The 19,430-nt window shown below is 51.9% G+C and overlaps 8 protein-coding genes across 8 annotated transcripts; 5 read left to right on the forward strand and 3 right to left on the reverse strand.

Moving 5' to 3' along the window:
• Positions 1-349: 349 nt before the first annotated feature.
• Positions 350-1,078, reverse strand: VTP21DRAFT_6702 (uncharacterized protein; the record flags this gene model as incomplete). The annotated part of the gene is made up of 1 exon (XM_069397362.1): positions 350-1,078. The coding sequence occupies one exon, from the start codon at positions 1,076-1,078 to the stop codon at positions 350-352; it is 729 nt and encodes a 242-aa protein (XP_069246852.1).
• A 2,074-nt stretch (positions 1,079-3,152) lies between these two features.
• VTP21DRAFT_6703 (uncharacterized protein) lies at positions 3,153-3,746 on the forward strand (the record flags this gene model as incomplete). Its single annotated transcript, XM_069397363.1, has 1 exon — positions 3,153-3,746. One exon carries the CDS (start codon positions 3,153-3,155, stop codon positions 3,744-3,746), a length of 594 nt encoding a protein of 197 aa, XP_069246853.1.
• Positions 3,747-3,972: 226 nt separating this feature from the next.
• Positions 3,973-4,438, reverse strand: VTP21DRAFT_6704 (uncharacterized protein; the record flags this gene model as incomplete). The annotated part of the gene is made up of 2 exons (XM_069397364.1): positions 3,973-4,205; positions 4,273-4,438. 2 exons carry the CDS (start codon positions 4,436-4,438, stop codon positions 3,973-3,975), a joined length of 399 nt encoding a protein of 132 aa, XP_069246854.1.
• Positions 4,439-4,570: 132 nt separating this feature from the next.
• VTP21DRAFT_6705 (uncharacterized protein) lies at positions 4,571-7,408 on the forward strand (the record flags this gene model as incomplete). The annotated part of the gene is made up of 13 exons (XM_069397365.1): positions 4,571-4,621; positions 4,733-4,934; positions 5,000-5,136; positions 5,200-5,261; positions 5,333-5,394; positions 5,472-5,831; positions 5,893-5,961; positions 6,038-6,102; positions 6,177-6,377; positions 6,446-6,586; positions 6,657-6,988; positions 7,105-7,192; positions 7,277-7,408. The coding sequence occupies 13 exons, from the start codon at positions 4,571-4,573 to the stop codon at positions 7,406-7,408; spliced, it is 1,902 nt and encodes a 633-aa protein (XP_069246855.1).
• Positions 7,409-8,013: 605 nt separating this feature from the next.
• Positions 8,014-9,250, forward strand: VTP21DRAFT_6706 (uncharacterized protein; the record flags this gene model as incomplete). The annotated part of the gene is made up of 3 exons (XM_069397366.1): positions 8,014-8,331; positions 8,483-8,668; positions 9,044-9,250. The coding sequence occupies 3 exons, from the start codon at positions 8,014-8,016 to the stop codon at positions 9,248-9,250; spliced, it is 711 nt and encodes a 236-aa protein (XP_069246856.1).
• A 285-nt stretch (positions 9,251-9,535) lies between these two features.
• VTP21DRAFT_6707 (uncharacterized protein) lies at positions 9,536-14,656 on the forward strand (the record flags this gene model as incomplete). Its single annotated transcript, XM_069397367.1, has 7 exons — positions 9,536-9,674; positions 9,747-9,907; positions 10,021-10,638; positions 10,818-10,992; positions 11,069-11,251; positions 11,324-14,312; positions 14,392-14,656. 7 exons carry the CDS (start codon positions 9,536-9,538, stop codon positions 14,654-14,656), a joined length of 4,530 nt encoding a protein of 1,509 aa, XP_069246857.1.
• An 873-nt stretch (positions 14,657-15,529) lies between these two features.
• On the forward strand, positions 15,530-15,898 carry VTP21DRAFT_6708 (uncharacterized protein; the record flags this gene model as incomplete). The annotated part of the gene is made up of 1 exon (XM_069397368.1): positions 15,530-15,898. The coding sequence occupies one exon, from the start codon at positions 15,530-15,532 to the stop codon at positions 15,896-15,898; it is 369 nt and encodes a 122-aa protein (XP_069246858.1).
• Positions 15,899-16,394: 496 nt separating this feature from the next.
• VTP21DRAFT_6709 (uncharacterized protein) lies at positions 16,395-18,653 on the reverse strand (the record flags this gene model as incomplete). Its single annotated transcript, XM_069397369.1, has 5 exons — positions 16,395-17,660; positions 17,719-18,102; positions 18,171-18,281; positions 18,361-18,440; positions 18,509-18,653. 5 exons carry the CDS (start codon positions 18,651-18,653, stop codon positions 16,395-16,397), a joined length of 1,986 nt encoding a protein of 661 aa, XP_069246859.1.
• Positions 18,654-19,430: the final 777 nt, after the last annotated feature.

Raw genomic sequence — 19,430 nt, forward strand, 5'->3', positions numbered from 1 at the left:
GCCTAGTTCCACGCAAACCAAAAATTGGTAGGATTTTCTTTTTAATTTGGGCTGTGACACGTATTTTTTCGCGTTCTTTTTTGGAGTCATTACAGATATATTGAGGTAGTGCTATTAATAAAAAAATGATTGACCTTAAGAAATAGGGATATTACGGGATATTACAAGGATACACTTGCAACGAAAGACAATGGGTCCAAAGACAACGAAAAATAAAGAATGGGAAGGGGGTTAGGCCCTAAAGATTATTTTAATGGTAGTAATTCTTCAAATTGAGTGGACATGGTCAGAAATGCCACCACACATCAGAGGCTTTGTTCGTATGACTGGCTGTCTTGCTCCACTCCACTTACTCTTGGTGCTCGTCCCGCTTGTCGAAGTCTTGCTTCGCTGAGTTGTTCCCTTTTCCATGTGCGCGCGTGTTGCTATTGTTGTTCTCCAAGTCCTGCGGGTTCGAGTTGACAAGCGCGTTGGCCACGCCCACCTTGCTAATGACGTGGGCATTGTTGGCACTTCCGTCCACAATCCCACGCTTCTCGTATTGCTTGATTGCGTTGTTTTTGGAGCCTTTGGAGCGCCCGTTGGAGTTGTTGTTCTCTCCGTCCTGCGGGCTGGAGTTCACGAAAGCGTTCAGGATGCCGATTTTGCTAAGGACGTGCGGATTGTTCAGCGAACCGTCGATGATACCACGCTTCTCATACTGCTTCGCCGAGTTGTTGCCCTTGCCTTGTGCGCGGGAGTTGCTGTTGTTATTCTCCAAAGACTGGGGATTCGAGTTGACCAATGCGTTCAGCAAATTGATGTTGCTAAGGGCATGTGCGTTGTTCAGAGAGCCATCGATGATACCACGCTTTTCATACTGCTTCGCCGCGTTGTTACCTTTGCCATGCGCACGAGTGTTTGCGTTGTTATTCTCCAGCTCCTGTGGACTGGAGTTGACGAGAGCATTGAGCACTCTTATCTTGTCGAGGACATGTGCGTTGTTAAGCGACCCGTCGACAATGCCACGGTTGTGGATGGGGGCGGCATGCAGGGTGGTGAGGGCGGCGAAAAGAGCAATGATAATGCAAGATTTCATTATGGATGATGATGGTGAGTGGTGAATAAAGTGATACTATATGCAAGTGGAGGTGGGGATGCTATCAGGAATAAGTTATGAAAACGAGAGTGAGAGAGAGAGAAAGAGAGAGAGAGAGGAGGGAGGAAAAAAATTCTTCTTGTCTCTATTTAAGACAACGTGAAATGGGTGGGAATGGAAGGGGAAGAAAGAGGTAGAAACGGAAGATAAATGATGATTTTGGTTATAAATATATATCTACCAGCCCCCATACGGCCCAATCTAGTATGGAGGACAATGGGGGGGACAGGACAGTCACTTGCCTATTTGGACCGATTTGATTTTCATGTAATTTATAGTTCTGAGACATGAATTTATAACCTCCTCTCTTGCTCAGCAATGTTGTGATCGTCAATCGTTTACTCCCTTTTCACTCATAAATCTAGAGTAGGAAGGAATCTGCTAATTCGGAAATTAGTTTGAATCCTGGAATCGACTAAAAAAAGCTGCAATCAACCTAGGATATACAATTGTTCTATCAAGAAAAGGGCGGTATTTGCCTTTATCAAACGTAGAGTTTCAGTGTTTTCTACCAAGAATGGGATTAAAGCGGGCGGAAAGTGGGCACTCCAGCCTCTTCCATCATCGAAGCTGATCGAAAATTAGCGCTCTCATTCCCATTAGTGTACTCGAGTGGTCAACGTATGTATACGGCACTCATCTAAAGAAAAAAAAAAATGCTACAATAGTGGTCATATTCTAATAGTAAAATTCCTTTAGATAAACAGACGTGATGATAGGATTTGAGTTGATAAAACACGAGAAGCTTTTAGATGAAAAGAGGTGAGCAAAAGTCCAAATGAATTTATCTTGGCTCTGAAAATACCCCGCAGCATTAAGAAAATATCGCTTTGTACGCCGCTAAATGGGTCCCCAATACTTTTTAATTCTCCATCTCACAACAATGTGCTTCAACAAGACCAAATATGAATATACAAACCACATTCTAGATGAATCATCTCTGCAAATGGTACATCCGCAGTAGAGCTCAGCCTCTTTCTCATCTACACCCGCAACTATTCCTCGCTGAGGATGTCAGGGGAGATCGACAACGAAATGTTCCGTGAGAAAGCCTCAAAAGGTTTCATCCATTCGAAATACCTCTAGAAAATGAAATTAAAGGCAGTTGCCGCCGCTTTTTCTACTTATGCCATGGTGCTAAAGGAATGGTCCCTATCTCTACTCATAGTTTACCATGAAGCCTTGATAGTACTTCCTCTATTCAACATCATGCACACAGGGCCTAAAAAAGAAATGCCTGCACAACTCCAAATCGGGAGTCTCTCAAAAGAGAATAAAACCTTGGATTGGTCTCCATCATATACTGGTAGCTGTTGAGATCTGCCAAAAATTTTATTGAAAGTATCTTTCATGCTATTATTTACTTCCCCATCCCCATATAAGGCTTCCTTGCTTCTGACTATCTAATTGAGACTTGTATGCTTCTGGCATCTCACGTTTCAGTTTTTTAAGGTTTTGCCAAGGTCTAGCCACTTTGCCATTCCAGAGGGAATCTAGATTAGAGTGAATTGAGGATTTCTATTATTCCATTCTTCCCCCTCTTCTGGGTACGAGTTTGGGTCTAGAAGATCTTTAAATCCCCTTGTGGCCGCCCCATAGCCGCCTGCAGACTGCCTCCCCTCATGTCCCTCGATAACACTGATTTGGTACTGCCTCATTTGTTGCGATGGCTTTTGTTTTTAGCAATCACCGCTCTCAAAGTTGATTAAATCGGGCATTGATGGTCACAAGTCGAATATTATTGAACGGCGCTGATTGGCCGATCTCTTAATGTCGCACACAAACTTGTATGAAATAATGAACGTGTTTTCAGATACTGCTCTCTCTCGAAACCACTCTACCCTGCCTATCGTTCTTCTACTCCGCCTCCCATCATTTCCCCCAGTTCCCGATCGACAGGATTCTGTCCTCCTCCCCCTCCTCCTCTTCTTCCTCTCCCCTTCCCTTCATTTGTGTTGTGGCTACGGAGCTGATCTCTCGGCTTTTCATTCGCCACTGACTTGCTTAATATACCATGAACATCGTTTGGATTAACGTGGCTATTATAACTACGCTGGTTCTTCTTGGATGTGCCGTTTCTAATGCTCAACCCCATCATGCTCTGCCACCCTTTCGACTTGTAGAGCGCGATCCGAATCAAAGGCAGGATGATCAAAAGCAAAAAGGAAAAGCTAATAATACCAAAAATAACGGGCAGCCCAAGCAACAGGCTAAGGGTACACTGAATCTGAGCACGATTGGGATCTTACCCTCTGCGGGGGTTCTCAATCCGATCCTCCCTGGAACCGGGACGAATGCTAAATCCAAAGGTTTAGGAACCTCGAATGCAGGGATGGCCACTCCAACAAGTGTGAAAGGGGCCGCTGGAGGTGCCATCTCCGTCCCCGATACTATATCCACAACCTCCTCGGCCATAAGAGGACAGCTTCCCAATGTATCGGGTTCCGCACTAGCAACTCCTACCAATGACCCAAACAACCCTTTCAGTGAAAGGGTGGAAGGTCCAATGGTCACTCAGCTGTTTGCCGCTGCAGAGAGTCGCAGGCCTTCGACTATAGTGGCTTCTCTGAGTCTTCTTTCATTCGTGGTTGGGTTCTGGACTCTATGACCTTTATTTATCTGATTTCTTTGGATAGGCTACATAGCATTCGCCCTCTTACCCAATCGTCAGCTTGGCCTTTTTTTACTACCCTAGTAGCATCCCCCCCCCCCTCCTTTCATCTTTTTTTTTTGCAACTTCCCTATCCGTAATGAATGGAACCATAGTGGTCTCTTATTTTTAATATTTTATTATCTACCCTTTATAATTTATTCAATATCAATAAAGCAAAAGGTTATCTCAGAAAAACACCTAGGGATTCATTCAGCATTTCGATTGTCCGATAGTAGCCGTCATAGCTCGCTGCATGTAGCTTGTGTTGATGTGGTTTTAACTTTCGATTCCAGAAAGGAGGCCGTTCCGCATATTTCTGGTGGTAGATTCCCATTTGGCAGAGATTCTTTATGACCTTGTGCTCCAGCCCGCGGCGCCGAGCCGCTTGGTCGAGAAAAAGTAGTGTGTTGTGTGCTATTTTTTATTCCGGGATAGGTTAGGAGAGCATTTTAATAAAGGGTTGCAGAGCTCATGCACTTGCCCCTGGAGAATAGAATTGGACATTGGTCGGGTGAGGCACTAAGATTCTCGTTGAATCCATCACGAAGTTTGCGACGAAAAATGTATTTTGCTGGAGCGGCATTGGAGACAGCTGCGTGACCAGCACGCCAGAGGCGGCGATATAAGGATCGTGCCTCTTGCGACATTCTTCTACTGTCCAGAGCAGCGAAGAAATAGAGAGAAAAAAGAGTTACATTTGTGACTGGCTTTCTATTATTTTATTGAGGTCTTCCCACTAAGATCTATCCTATTGTTCACTACTCTTTGGAGCTCCCACGATGCCTGATGATCGGCCGTTACCAGCCAAAACCGGGTCGTTGCCTTCAAAGGTAGTCCTGATCGTTTCTTTCTGCTACTTCCACCTGCCGCTACATAGCGGATTGGCTACTCTTTTCCATCCTCTTACGACCTCTAATTGACAATCGCATTGATCTCTCCAGTCGATCCCCCAGGCGAAGATCCAAGCTTTTTCAATAGGCACACACAAAAAGTCTGCATTTCAGCGCTATAAAGAAGAGCAAGAGGCGCGTAAGAAAAAGGAAGAGGAAGATGCGGCCAAGGTCTATGAAGAATTTGTTGCCTCGTTTGAGAAAGATGAAGAGCCGAAAACATTTGTCCGAGGAAACACCATTATTCCCAAGGGTATAGGCGAATAGGGATTGAAATGACCTAAAGGGACTAAATATTGTTTCCACGGATACATATAGTAACATTTGATCACGATGAGGCTAACGCGACTGCGCCCGAAGGCTCGCGCTCAATATATCGCCCTGAGCCGGTGGTGAAGACCATGAGCGCTGTGCCACCACCGCCTTCCCTGTATGAAGATCCTACGGAAAAGAAGGTATAGTTGTTGCGAGATATTTGCCTGTTGGGTGCACGACGACCTGACGTACTGTGAGGCTAGGAGGAGAATGATAGGCCAAAGAAGAAGCGAAATCTGGACATGTTCTTGGAAGAGATCAAAAAGTAATTTTTCTTGGACCTGTGGTCTAAGCGTATGTGCCGCGCCCACTGATAATGCTGTTCCATCTTTTTAGAGAGCAAGAGCAAAGAGAAGATCGGTTCCGCCATAAACACTCCAAGTTCCCACCTCGTCATGGTGGATCAATGCGCATTCTTGCCACTTTTCGTTTCACGTGCTAATGAATACCCTCCCCTCCCCCCTGACTATTTTAGATCCTGTGGATGATTCGCAATCCATCACCTCGCGCGCTGCTTTTGAAACGGCTACCGGCTCGCATTATACCGGGGACCCCACCACCACGAACCTCTACATCGGGAATCTTAGCGCTAAAGTCACGGAGGAAATCCTCTGCCGCGAGTTCAGCAAGCATGGGCCGATCGCGTCGGTCAAAATTATGTGGCCGCGGTCCGTTGAAGAGCGCGATCGGCAACGCAACGCGGGCTTCGTTGGATTCATGGACCGACGGAGTGCCGAGAGTGCACTGGCCGAAATGGATGGGAAGGATCTCTATGGCATGGTCATCCGAGTTGGGTGGGGTAAGGCAATAGCTTTGCCCCCGCGGCCAATCTATGGTATACGATCTGGCGTTTTTTTCGGTTGGCCTGATGGACTGATTTTTTTTTTCATCCCAAGTTCACGGCGAAGGCTTCAAAACCGTGACGGGTTATCCATTCAACGCACAGTTAGTGCAGAGAAAACCTGGTAAGCAGAAACCCCCTTTATTCTTATCCAGTGTTCCGAGTGCAAACATGAACATATGCTGCTTTTCTTCTGACAGCCTACTCCAATGCGCCTCCCCCTGGCTCCTACTCTCATGTGCCGCCTCCCGATGCATCCACCACTGTAACCCTTGTTTGACGACTCAAAAGAGAGCTCGTGGATATGATTGTACTAACGGATTTCCAATCCATTCCTAGTCGTCCCAATCCTCCCACAAGGACTATAACCACTCTGGACCGCGACTTGAGGTTCACGTTACCAAGCCGGCTGATCACCGGCTTTTATGCATTATCCACCGAATGATAGAGCGCGTGCTGCGTTACGGCCCTCCCTTCGAGGCACTTGTTATGGATCGGGAGCGGAGGAATCCCGATTTTCGCTTTTTATTTGACAATACGGTAAGGGCTCTCTCGGTTTGCCTGTTCCTCTGATTGGAGCTTGAAATACGTTTTTGCCGCCTCCATAGTCGCCGGAGCATGTCTATTATCGCTGGAAGATGTATTCGCTTTTACAGGGGGACTCCGTCGACCGTTGGCGCACCGAGCCCTTCTTGATGTTTGATGAGGGGCCGATTTGGGTCCCGCCTGAACTTCCCGCTGAGCGTCGGGTAAGAGCACGAGTGATTTGCTTACCATGCCGTTAGATGATACGAGGAAAAAAAAATGATCTTTCCATAGGGCTATGACGACTCTCGATCCAACTCTCCTTACTCCTCCGACTACTCTGATTCTAGTGAGGATGCCCCTAAGGGAGCCCTTGCTCCGCGGGCCAAACGGAGCCTGGAGTCCATGCTTCAATCCCTCACGCTTCGTCGATCGGACATTCTGGAGGCCATGGTGTTTGCCATCGACCACGCGGAAGCCGCCTTTGAGATCGTGGATGTGGTTGCCTCCTCACTGATGGAGCCCGAGGCCACAATACCAACCAAGCTGGCCCGCCTGTACCTGATCTCGGACATCTTACACAATTGCGGGGTTGGAGTTGCTGGTGCTTGGCGACTAAGACAGGCGTGAGTAACCAAGCCTCTTGTGCCTTTTTGAACCCAATTTGGGACGCCTGTTGCTAACCTGTCACGCATTCCCTCCCCCTCTCCCCCCCCCTTTTATTTTTGCCTGCGGGAATTAGATTCGAAGCCAAATTACCCACCGTGTTCGAGCACCTTAACACCATCTATCGGTCGATCTCTGGCCGGCTGAAAGCGGAGCAGTTTCGGGTGAGCCTATCTTTTGCTTTGCGGGCCCTCCATTGGCGGGGACTCCATCCATAGAAAGGGAAGCTAAAGTGCCGGTGAATATAGTTGCAGGTGATGGCGGCCGTGAACTCTTGGTCGACGTCGATTGTGTTTGCCCAGCCCTACATCGACGATTTAGTAGAGAGGCTGGTGAAGAAGAGCGAGGCGGGAGAGGAGGCCGGGGAGAAGGAGAGCTGACAAGCTGAGCCACCGTTGTAATTTTTCATGTCTAGTTTATTATACACCTGTGTATGGATTAGTTTTTTGAGGGTTTTGCGCGGAGGGGTTCCATGCTCCCTCCTCTCTATTTTTTTCTTGTTGTTGATTTGACGCAGGAGGCGTCCAGAGCGGAGCCTGCGCGAGGGGATTGTCCTTGCGTCATCAATAAAGGTTTTGTGGGCCCGCGACTAGGCCCAAGGTAGTTTGACTTGGTTTCGTGGTGATGGGGGTGTCCTTCCAATCATCCCAATCTCCCCCCGCCAAAGTGGCGATTGGCCGGTCGAGGAGGGGGGGGGGGCATGACCCAAATCGAGTGCTGAGTTGGGGGGGCGGATTCCTTCGGCCAGTCTTACCGAGCATTTGCAGTACAGCGAAGGCTCTGCTGGCTCTATGGTTCGGCCGAGCAATTCGTTCGCATGGAAGCTTCCAATTCCAGTCAAGTGGGGGAGGCAGTATAAGGAAAGTCCATTGACATAAGCGAAGGGGACGCTGCGGAGGCCCGAAATAACGGTGAGAAAGGAAAGCGCCCACGAGTGGCTCGGAATTTGCCGTTGGGATGGGGGCTTATCGGTGAGACCCTTCAAATGGTCCAGGCGCTGTGCTTTTTTGGGGGGAGATGTCAAGGAGCAATCCTAGTGGGCCGTTTCTCGGTGGCAAGGGAGCCGAACCCAAGCATGTTCCCTGAGGATGCCCCTAGCACGAGTACAGCGGTGATGCTAAGTCAGGCGCATTCGATGGCCGGATCAGGCCCAGCGCGGCCGGGCTCGAGGGCTCGACTGCGGCTTGTCCGGCCGGGAAAACGGGAGGCTCCCCAATGGTGCTCCATTAATTTGTTCCAGGGGGCGACCCCAAATGGGCGGCAACGGGTGGGGATGTGCCCAATGTTGGCCGAGGTCATGGCCGTGGCGGCCCCCCAAAGAGGCCGCATCGACCGTCGAGGTCGAATCTACTGCGCTACACTTGGAATTTCCATTACATAACGCAAACTCCCCCCTAAGCACTTGATTTCCCATTCCGACGAGCATCTTGCCGCCCCATCTTCTCGCTTATCAGCTTCCCCCCAGTGCTAGCATCAGCGCGCCGTTGGAGACCGGAGGCTCCGACAGCAGGCTGGCCTGGTCGAATTGGCGGCCTCGCAGCGATGGCCGGGCCATTGCTCGGCTCGACTCCAGGCCCCCCGAAGCCGGGAAGCGCCCCCTTTCCGCATTGGCGAATCCGGGGCATCTGATTGGGCGATGGGTGGATGGCTTAGCGCGATGCCTTTTTCGTCGCCCCCTCCCCTCTCTTGGCAGAGCCTCCGCTGAGGGGCTCGCATGATCAAGGCCCGCGAGGATCCAAGCCACCGCAGTGAAACAGGGAGGTCGAGTGAATACGGTGTCACTCTAGTTTAGTGTTGGTGACGAGGAGCGAGCAGCGAGCAAGTCGGACAGAGGCAGGGCGGCGCGGATTGGCTGGGGGGGGGGGGGCGGCGAGATAATACAATGCTGGTGAGCAGGCATGAGCCAAAATATGAAATCTCTAACACAAATTCGATGCGCAGCCAACTCTTTTTTTGTGGTGTTTCTTTTCTCTCTTTGGGAGGCGTTTCCCCCCTATCTTGCTCTGCCTTCTCAGCTCGGCTCGCTTCCCCTCTTGATTCTCGGGCTCGGTGCATCCCTCGCCGCCGTCTCGCCGCAACTGCCGCCTCGCCCGCCCCCGCATCGGTGCCCCTCTTTTCGCAAGCTTCAACGCCATTGCCGCACCCCTGACCCATCCCACCTGTTTAACATCTCAGCTGTTTCATTGCCTCTATTTTCCCTTTTCTGGTTGGATCTTGATTGAGATCCTCTATGCTGCGGGTGTCTCCCCATCCCCATCTCCTCCCCATTGTCGATTGACTAGTGCCGTCTTAGCTGGACATCCCCTCCATCCCCTTCCCCCATTGCTGCCCGCCGCCTCCATTCCTCCCTCTCATCCCCATCCCGCACAACCTGCCTCTGTGCCTCCATCCACATTCTGCAGGAGGGGGGGAACAGCACCTTGAATCGTTTTAATTAATCCGCATTTCGTTGATCAACCGATCTTGTCCCCTTCTCTGCTTGTCTGCATCCGATCACCAAGCATAGAATGCATGACTACGTCGTGTACGCTCCTCCCTCCGATCTCGCCGACATTGACACCGATTTCTTCAGGCAGTGGGATCTCGATCGCGTGCTCAGCTGGCTGAATGACCATGGATTCGAGCAGTACTGCTCCACGTTTCGAAGTACTTCATCCTTTGCTTTGTCAGGCTGCGGCCTGGCCCCTCATCCCTTGCTCACCGCCTCTCTTTGTTTAGACCACAGGGTCCAGGGCAAGGAATTCTTCGGCCTCACCCAGACACAGCTGCGCGAGCTGCTGCCAAAGTCCCACTACAGCGAGCGGCAAAAACTGCTGAGCGCTATCCGCACCATGATCGATATACCAGCATCACCCAAATCCAGCACATCACTAGAACAGGTATTGTCTTAGCCTCTTGATGGTGTCGCATTCCCTCACCCCCCTCTCCTCTGCCCATCCGCTCATCCCGCAATGATTGCGTTTTTTTTTTCATCAATTTTTTTTTCTGTTAGCATCCGGCATCGTGCGACTTAAAGCCAGTCAATAGCTCATCAGAAATCACACCCCCTCTGTCATCCAGTTCCGATTTACTTAGACAACCACGAAGTAATCCGACGGATCCTGCCAACCGTCCTCTCGACGGCGCCTACCGGTCCTCGCCCAATAGCGGCCGCCCTTCCCCAATGCCTACCCCGCCTGAATCGTCCGGAGGCAGCAGCCTGCAGCAGCCTCCCACCACCTCAACCGCCGCAAATGGTCTCTCGCCGCCTGTCATCGCCCCGCGCACCTCTTCTCGTGACTACACGACCAAGATAAGCGCCAATTCCGCCTATTCGCCCTCTCCTACGATCCAGGGCTTTGCTACCACGGGTGCTATGGCCAGCGCACTGCCGGCCACGGCCCCCCCCATGCAGACGCTCCCCTCGTCGTTTAGTCAGAAGAGAGAAAATATTCCCGCTGCTCTGCAGACCCAGCTGATGCGCAGCATCACTCCCGTGGGCGGGAATGCCGCAGCGGTGGTGTCGGCGGAGGATCAGAGACAAGCCAGCCCGCGGTCTCCAAAGAACTCTCCATCGGAAATTGTGGGAAAATTGCTGCGTCCTTTTCACCGGAGAACCCCAAGTAGTCCGGTAAGTGTACATAATGATTCGATGACCGCCCCCCCTTCCCTCCTCGAGCTGGGTATTTACGCTGGCTTATTTCTCTTGATAGAAATCCTCGGAATTCCTACGTGTAATGCCCCCTCTACTGCGCGAGTGGATTTCTCCCGGATTTGCTTACTGACTTTGATGTTTCTTTTTGTCTGTAGAAAAACGTGATTCGGGTGACCATGGATAAGGAGCTCTACATCGAGCTCGATGTGACGGGCATGGACAATCCGCATGCCATTCGTGATAAGATTCGCGAGAAGCTGTCGACACGAATACCGATGCCCAAGAACGTGTCAAACGCCTCCCTCTATTTAATCGACAACTACACCTCGGGTGGGTCCTCTGCATTCCCCATTGTCTTCGGATCCGTGGCTAATTACCTATTATTCCATGGGCCTCTTTTTTTCAGATGCAATCCTACTCTCAGATCCTGAATTGATCCGATTATGCAAGTCTGCTGACCCTAATGCGACCCTAAGGCTGCTTTTTATGCATGAGGAGCCGCCGCCCCCTCCACCCAAATCAGAGCAGGCGCTTCCCCCCACCCCTAATAATCCCGATCGGCGATCAACCGCAGAGAAGCGATACTCAGGTATGGCGCGAAGTCGGCGCGATTGATTCACCCATGCTTACCATTTTTTTTTTCAATCTTCCACCCCATCAGAGGAGTCACCCTCCTCCTACCGATCGCCGATTAGTTCGACCGGTTTTGCACACTCGGACCAGAAGAAATCCCCGACGGCTGTAGGCCGTGACCACGCTGGATCGTTCCCGACTGGCTCTGGGCAGAATGGGCCACCGCCAAGAAGCACCCATACTCCTGCTCCTCCCCTTGCCGCCCCCGCTCCCCCACCCCTCTCCTCCCTTGCCCATCACCAGGCACGTGCCAACCAGGATGCAGTCCGGCATATTCCCACCTCACAGCCGATTCCACCTGGCCAAGCCCCCATGAAGCAAAACCACTTCATCCCGCCGAACCGACAGCCCCTGCCGCACGCCCGCCAAGCCTCCGGCGACATGCACCACGCGAGACAGCCTTCGCCCGGCCATCAAGTCGTCTCTCCCCAGCTCCCCTCCCCCATCCGGACCGCTCAAACCTCGCCCCCCTCCAACCGTGACGCGCACCCCCCCCTAAATGGATACCCGCCTGAGCACGGTGCAAACCGGTTGGCCCCCAGCCCTTATCCTCCCCAAACGCAACCCCTCCCGGGAGCGATGCAGAGCTCTGCGGGGATGCGAAACCCGCCCCTGAACATGTCGCACCGAAACTTCTCCTCGTCGTTTGGAACGCCCCACTTCTCCAGCCCCGAAGCCGAGGCAATGGCCCAATACCATCGCACGGTGGCGGTGCGGCCGTCCACGGCCGAGTTCGATGAACGCGCACGGGGCTGGCCTGGGGCACGGCAAGGCGGAGGTCCCAACGGGGGGATGCCGCGCCCGGGGGGCTATCCATCCGATAGAAACTACTTGGCTTCGCGGCCTGGCATCCGCCCTCCGCCCATCACCGCACCCCCAGCGTCGATGCGCGCGAGCCCGGCTCCCTCCAATCCCTATAGTGCCCCGATGGTTCCCGCGGTGAGAGACGATGTCCGGCGGATGTTCCCGCCACCCCTGAAGCCCCAGGCACGACAGCTGGTGCGGCCGCCCGTATTAAATAAGGAGCATGGTCGCTACGAGATCACGCCGACGACGGTGCACCAGGACTCCATGCCGCGTCACGCGGGCGGCGGAAACGCACCCTATCTCCCGCCCCAAGACGGAGCGGGTGGATTTGGGCGGATGAAACGCAGCAGCGGCGAATTCGTGCCCGACATGCACGGGGCCTCCCACCACCCACCCCGGTCCCCGCAACTCTCGGCCCACCCCCCCCACCACTCTCCGTACCCAACCTCCGGCACGCCCCAGCCCTCCGGCTATGGCCACATCCGACACCTAAGCCACGACCACCTGCCGCGCACCCGAAGCAGCTGGGAGCCCGGCGTGGGGAAACAGCACGCCGACGCCTCCAGCAACACAAGTGCACACCGGCATTCGCATGACAACATGGAGTCGGTGCGGCCGTCGAGACCCCCGGACCAAAGGAGATCGTACGAGCAGCTGGAGTACTGGCAGAATCCGGGGACGCTCCCCCCTCCGCCGCCGCCATCCCTATCGAAGGAGGGGCCCTCGGCGGGAATCAGGGGGAGCGGGGGTGAGCGCGTCTCTTGGGAGCTCGGCGGCTCGGGAGCCAACGGCGGCGGCCCTTCCAGGGGTCTGGAGTGGGACAAGACCGAGGTTCAGGACTATGAGCTCCCCTCGAATCGGTCGCCCGTTGGAGCCATGGCCTCCAGCAAGCAAACGCCGCCTCCCCCCCCGCCCCCACCCTCCCTGCCCCCCATGACCACGGCTCGCCGGAATGGGTCGGAGCTGATGGAGAATCCGTCGGGCGCCGGGGGCACGGATGAGCCCGAGTTCTGGGGCGAGCGTCCCCCCACCGAGCTGGTCTACGACAACTTGGACCGCTACTTCCGCGACCACGACCTCGACCGGCCGATCATCGCCGACCCGGTGGTGCCGGACAAGAAGTCCGGGATCCAATATCGCAAGTCGATCCGGTATGTGGCGAACGAGGCACGCCGGAAAATGTCCATCCACCAGACCCCCGCGGCGGACCAGCAGCGGCAGCCACCGTCGGAGCAGAATAAGGCCGAGGCGCCGAAATCGGCGGGGCAGATTCTCCGGAGGAAGAGCACGAAGATGTGGGGCGCCAAGGTGGCGGAGGTGAAGCCGCTTCCGCCGCCCCCGCCCACGATTTCGGAGTCGGCGGGTGCGGAGGTGTCTCCCGGGGCGCCTCCGCAAGACCTGGGGCCGGCGGTGATCAGCGTGCCCGCGGGGGGGGTTGGCGAGGAGCAGACGCCGCCCAAAATCCACTGGGTCAAGGGTGAGCTGATCGGAAAGGGGTCGTTTGGACGCGTGTTCATGGCCCTCAACGTCTCCACGGGGGAGATGATTGCCGTCAAGCAGGTGGAGCTCCCCACCACCAAGTCGGACATGCTCTGCCAGCGCCAGCGCAGCATGGTGGATGCCCTCTACTCGGAGATCGAGATGCTCAAGGACCTCGACCACGAGAACATCGTGCAGTACCTTGGGTTCGAGGTCACGGAGACCGAGATCAACCTGTTCCTGGAGTACGTGCCCGGTGGCAGCGTCCAGAGCTGCTTGGCCCGCTTCGGGCCGTTCGACGAGCCGCTCATTCGCCACATGACGCGGCAGATCCTCCAGGGCCTGTCGTATCTGCACGAGCGCAACCTCCTGCACCGCGACATCAAGGCCGCCAACATCCTGGTCGACGACGAGGGCACGTGCAAGATCTCCGACTTCGGCCTCTCGAAGAAGAATGACCGAGCCGCGTACGAGCAGAACTCGAGGATGTCGCTGCAGGGCTCCGTGTACTGGATGGCGCCCGAGGTGGTGAAGGAGGAGGCCTACTCCGCCAAGGTCGACGTCTGGAGCCTGGGCTGCCTATTGTTGGAGATGGTGACGGGCGAGCGGCCGTGGATGGGGCTGCAGGAGTGGAGCGCCCTCTACCAGCTCGGCCAATACAAGGCCCCGCCTATTCCGGGGACGGGAGTGTCGGAGGAACTGCGGGATTTCCTGGAGCAATGCTTTATCATGTGAGTATCTGAAGCACTGCCCCCTCGAGGGCTCACTCTAGCTTACATTGACCACCCTTGTCTTTTTCCTACCTCCCAGTGACCCCAAGGAGCGGCCCAAGGCATCCGAACTCCTCGACCATCCCTTCTGTGCCCCCGATCCGGATTTCGACTTCCGCGAGCACATGTATCTGTGGCAGACACAGCAAACGCTACAGCGGTTGCTTAAACAGCAAATCGAAGAGGCCAAGGACAATGAGGCCAAGGACAGGCTCGACCAGGAGAAGGAAAGGGAGAAAGATATGCGCGAGAGTGGGTATGGAGAGAGTATGTTCTCAAAGTGTCGGCCAAGCGTTATTATATGATGACGAGCGAGGAAAAAAACATAGGTCAAGGTGCCGATGGTTCTTTCTGTTCGTATGTTCTTTTTTGTGCTTTTTTCTTTATTATGCTATTCGGTTCGTCCTCTACATCCTCGGTGTATATGGATATATGGGCATGCGATCAAGATCCATAGGTCTATATATGCTTTTATTAATCCGCTTTATTTTTTTTTTCCTTGGATGAGGGTATTAAAAGGTTTTCTTCTTTCTTATTATTATTTCTTTTTATTTTATGTATATATATTAACATCTCATTTTTTTTCAGTTTTTTTTTTACATAATCATTTTCCTTCTTAATAATTATGGATTTTCTCTTCTTTTCCTTTTAACCAGTACAAATAAAAATAACAGCATTTCATTACGATGGGGCCCCCCTTAGCTATGAAATACGACTTCTTTCCTCAGCCTGGAGGGGGTGTCATTGGATGGTTTGTGGAGAGCGAACGAAATGCTGGGAGAATTAACAAGAGTGGGGAAAAAAACGCGTCACTGTCGAGTTAGGTATTGTGGCATTGCACAGGGGGTATGAGCTCCCAAGAACTAGGCTATAGCCGGCAAATTTCTATAATCGGCAAATTTGACACTAAGGAAAGGGATGGGGCCATGGCCGAGAATTTGGTGCGGAGCGACGCGGTCGGCAGAAGGCCAAAGGCGGGGTTTCTGATTGATTTGAAGATCAGAGCTCTTTTTTTTAACCGGCATACCTTTGCAAACACTCGTGTTCTGTGGCATAGTCGGATTGTTATTTATTTTTCCCTGCTCCCTTGACGAATACACTCCTCTTTTAGTTTTTGTGCTTTGGGATCGTTAACTCGAATCGACACCGCCCCATCTTATTGCTGGCTTTGCAAGATAATGAAGGTTGATAACCTACTCACCGTCGCCTGGTCTGCCGGGCTGCTCCTTTTCGCGTCCACCCACACCCATGCCTCCCCGGTCTTAGAGCAGCGTGATCTCGGGTTTGGCAACCTGACCGCCGGTGGAAACCAATACATTGCCGAGTCGAATATCAACAACTCCAATCTCTCCGGCGACTTTGCGGGCGCCATCATCCAGGGAAACACGCAGTGGATCCGAGAGTATGAGGAGAGAAAGAAGGCCAACCAACAAGGGCAGAAGCTGCCGATGAACGAATTGCCGGGGCTAATCAAGCGGCCGCTGACCATGCTTCCGAATCGGTCTCAACACCGCGGCCAACGCAAGCTTCCACACCAAGGACAGTAGGCGGGTGGGGTAGGCAATGGGGAAGAGGAAGAGAGAAGGAGCGATGTTATCCATGGATACTTGTCATGTTATCTTTTTAACGAGAGCTGATTAAATTATCGCATTATTTATTTTCATTTCTATGATCGGAAAATGACAAGCTATGGTTTGATTAGCCTAAAATACAACACGAGGGGATCAAGCAAAACTAAATTAAAGGGCGCCGCTTAAACTTGAAGGGCTAATAAAGCCACACCCGTATGATTGAAGAGGGGAGAATAGAGTAGTATCGAAGGATTGGAAGGAGCGGAGGGAGGTAGGATGTAAAAGGAGAGCATAACATACCATACATACATAAAGGAATGGAAAATGGGGGGTCTAAACTCAAAGGAATGGCAGGGGAACAAAGGGAAGGAGAAGGCGGGAGGAAGAGGGGGAGAGTCGGAGATAGAGAAAATAGGGAGAGGGGCGGTTCTCAGAAGAATAAGCCAAAGGAGTGTAACAGGTAGGCTGCTAATCAAACATTTTCTTCCTCATTTGTCCTTGGCTCGCTCCATTTCCAGCTGCCTATCCATCGGTCTAAACGCTTTACAATGGCGCCGGATGACCTCAGAATTCCGTCCGCGACAGGGTCTATCATCTTTCTTGTTTCGTGCATCAGAGAAAAGTAGCTTGTGCCGGGGATGACGGTGAGAGCAGCTGCCCGAGGATGTGGGGACGAAGGAGGCTGGCTTGTTAGAGCAATAAGCTGGCTATTCCGCTCGACCGCGGCCACGTATCCGGCCTGAATTTCATTTCCTGTCATGCGGAGGTGGCCGATCTCCAGGAGGAGATCCACCACAAGTTTGACGACCAGTTTGCTTAAATCGGTCGCATCGCCACACGCGTCTGCCTCCTTCCTATTCGTGGGACAAGGCTCCTCGTCGGTTGAATCGCTCTTATCGTTCAGCCTATGTAGGCCTTGGACCTGCTGCATGACCTCGGCAATGATTCGGTTGCTCACGTGCACGATCGCCTCCATTTCGAATGGCCTGCGTAATCCCCTATTCACCATTCTGATATCAGAAGCCTTCAGCTGCTGTAATAGCTTTGCGCCTTCGTCGCAGACTTGTGTGATCGTGTTATGCCACTGGTCCTCATGAGTCGAACGCTCTGCAGTCCTCTGTTTCTCGGTGCACTGTAACGCCTCGGTGAGCAATGAGGTTCCCAAGGCCCACTCCTTGGAATCACCCTCTGGCAAAGGAGAGGGGGGATCGCTAGAGGCACTGTTTTCGCTGAAGTTGGATTTGCTTGTGGAGGCCGAGAGGCTGGCCTCGAGAGGGGGGCTGAGGGTGGAGGGGTGAAGCTGATTTAGCTGCGACTGCAGGAGATGATAGTGGTGATGGTGGACGACCACCTTCTGCTTCGAATTGGTGCGACGCCTGGGTTGCTGCACCGGGAAGTTGAAGAGTCTTTGCTTCACTCGGGGCTTTGACTTCTCCCCTGCCTCACCATCATCAGGATGTGCTTCATTCACGGAAGAACCGAGTGGGAATGATTCGCTCCATGGGCTTGAAGGCGAAGGGGTGAGGAGAGCGTCTGGATCGGATCTGGTAAACTCCGATTGGAGAGAGAGGTCCATCTCTGGAAGTGCTCGCTCAGATTGCGGGGTTTGGCTAGAAGGACGGGTAGGTGTAAACAGAGCGCTGGAGGAGGCGTGCTCTTGGTGAGAGAGCGACTCCGGGGTAGGAGGAAGATTCTTGTTAGTTGTCGAGCTGAGAGACTCTTCGTGAGCTTTGGACTGCTATTTCCCGAGGTTAAATGTCAGAATATTAATAGAATTAAAATCAAATGGAGGATACCGTGATATTTACTCGTAACTTTTCTCGTAATCTCTCATTCATCTCCTTCAGCCACCTCAATTGCTCCATCTGTTCGCCGGACATGCTGGTGTCCTGCTGCTCTTGCTTCATCGTTTCGTATTCGTTTGCCAGTCCGTCGTATTTCATCTTCAGCTTCTTCCACCTCGCCTGGGTTGCAATCTCGCTTTTCCTCGCGGAAGCCAATTCTTCTTCCAACTTCTCCACGCGTACTTTGAAGCTCTCCTCGCGTTCGGTCGCCTGGCGCACGCGAGCCTGTGCCCCACTGAGTCTCTCGATCTCAACTTGCTGCGCTTCAATATCCTGGAGAAGCTTTTTAACTCGAATTTCTGCGTGCTCAAGGTCCAATACGGTAGCCTTTGCTTCCTGTTCCAAAATTTTGTGAGATGTCGTGCGTATGAGCTGGTTAGCCACTGGACAATTCCTTCTATTACCTGTTCGGCTCTGGCCTTGTCTCTCTCTAGCTGATCCTTTTCTTCTCCCAGGGACCTTATCCTACCTTCTGCCTGTATTAGCGTAAGGCGGAGCACATCTTTTGCCTCTTTCTAAGAGAAATTAAAGAGTTTGCATTAGATAAAGGGAACGGCAATACTGCCATTATGATAATAAAGCAAGAGTTCTCACCTGTTCCTGCAGCAGCTCTCTTGTCTTCCTCAGTTCCGTGATGTAGACATCCTGCTGAGATAATAAATGTTGTCCAAACTCTATATCAACCATAGCCAAACTAAGCATGCAATGTTTCGTGAAAATGGCCATAGAAAAGAGGGCCAACCTCCTGCAAGCCTAAGCTTCTCCTCCACTCTCTCGCGGCTACTGCACATCCCGTGGCCACAGCAACAGATGGCTTCCTCGGTTTGGGGAAGGGGGTTCGTTCCTGCGGGATTCAATGACTCATCAGTGGACGGGGTAGGGTGCATGTAATGTAACAAGCTCTAGGTAACGTTAAGAGAGAAGGGGAGGAATCAGGATTTTGGGAAGAGGTAAATAAGTAATGAATACCACAGCAGGGTTTCAGATTTATTATTCTTTTCATTGATCATCTCGGGGGGCGATTACGCTTTTTTTTGGATTTGATCGCTCACTTTTTTAATTTTCGCCACTTGATTTTTAGAGTGTTTGCGAGCCCGATTTGCCTGATTTTATTCCTATTCCAATATGAAATTCGCACACTATGGGGAAGTCCTAAAGAAATCGGAATCGACATAGTGTATTCATCCCAAAGATAGAGAGAGACAAAAAAAAAAGATAAATCTGCGCTATATGAACAAGGATATATGGAACTTTTTTTTAATGTGTTCCGAATCCATTTCAGAGACAATCAAATATAGTATGGAGTTAAGGATGTCAATCTTTTCCATGGTAACATACCATCCAGCTTAATAAAATGCATTTAAATATTACTGCTATTCTTTAAATCTGTTTTCACTTAGCTATTCCAGATTGTATAATAATATAGGGATTGGGTCAAAACTAGCAAGGTACGCTGACCGTGGCAAGGTCCATACTCATTCACCGACTGAATGGTTGGACGCGATTGAGATTGGGACTTTTATTTATACCTCTTGTATTCAAAAGAGATTACACAAATCAGCTACACGGTCAAAACTATATTTGAAAATGGGGCGAGTGCAGTCATATTCGCATCCTTCACAGAAACAAAAGCATTTGTTTATAAAATTTAATAGTAATGCACA

This window comes from Calcarisporiella thermophila (genome assembly GCF_041956535.1).
Source record: "Calcarisporiella thermophila strain CBS 279.70 unplaced genomic scaffold VTP21scaffold_28, whole genome shotgun sequence".
NCBI lineage: Eukaryota > Fungi > Calcarisporiellomycota > Calcarisporiellomycetes > Calcarisporiellales > Calcarisporiellaceae > Calcarisporiella > Calcarisporiella thermophila.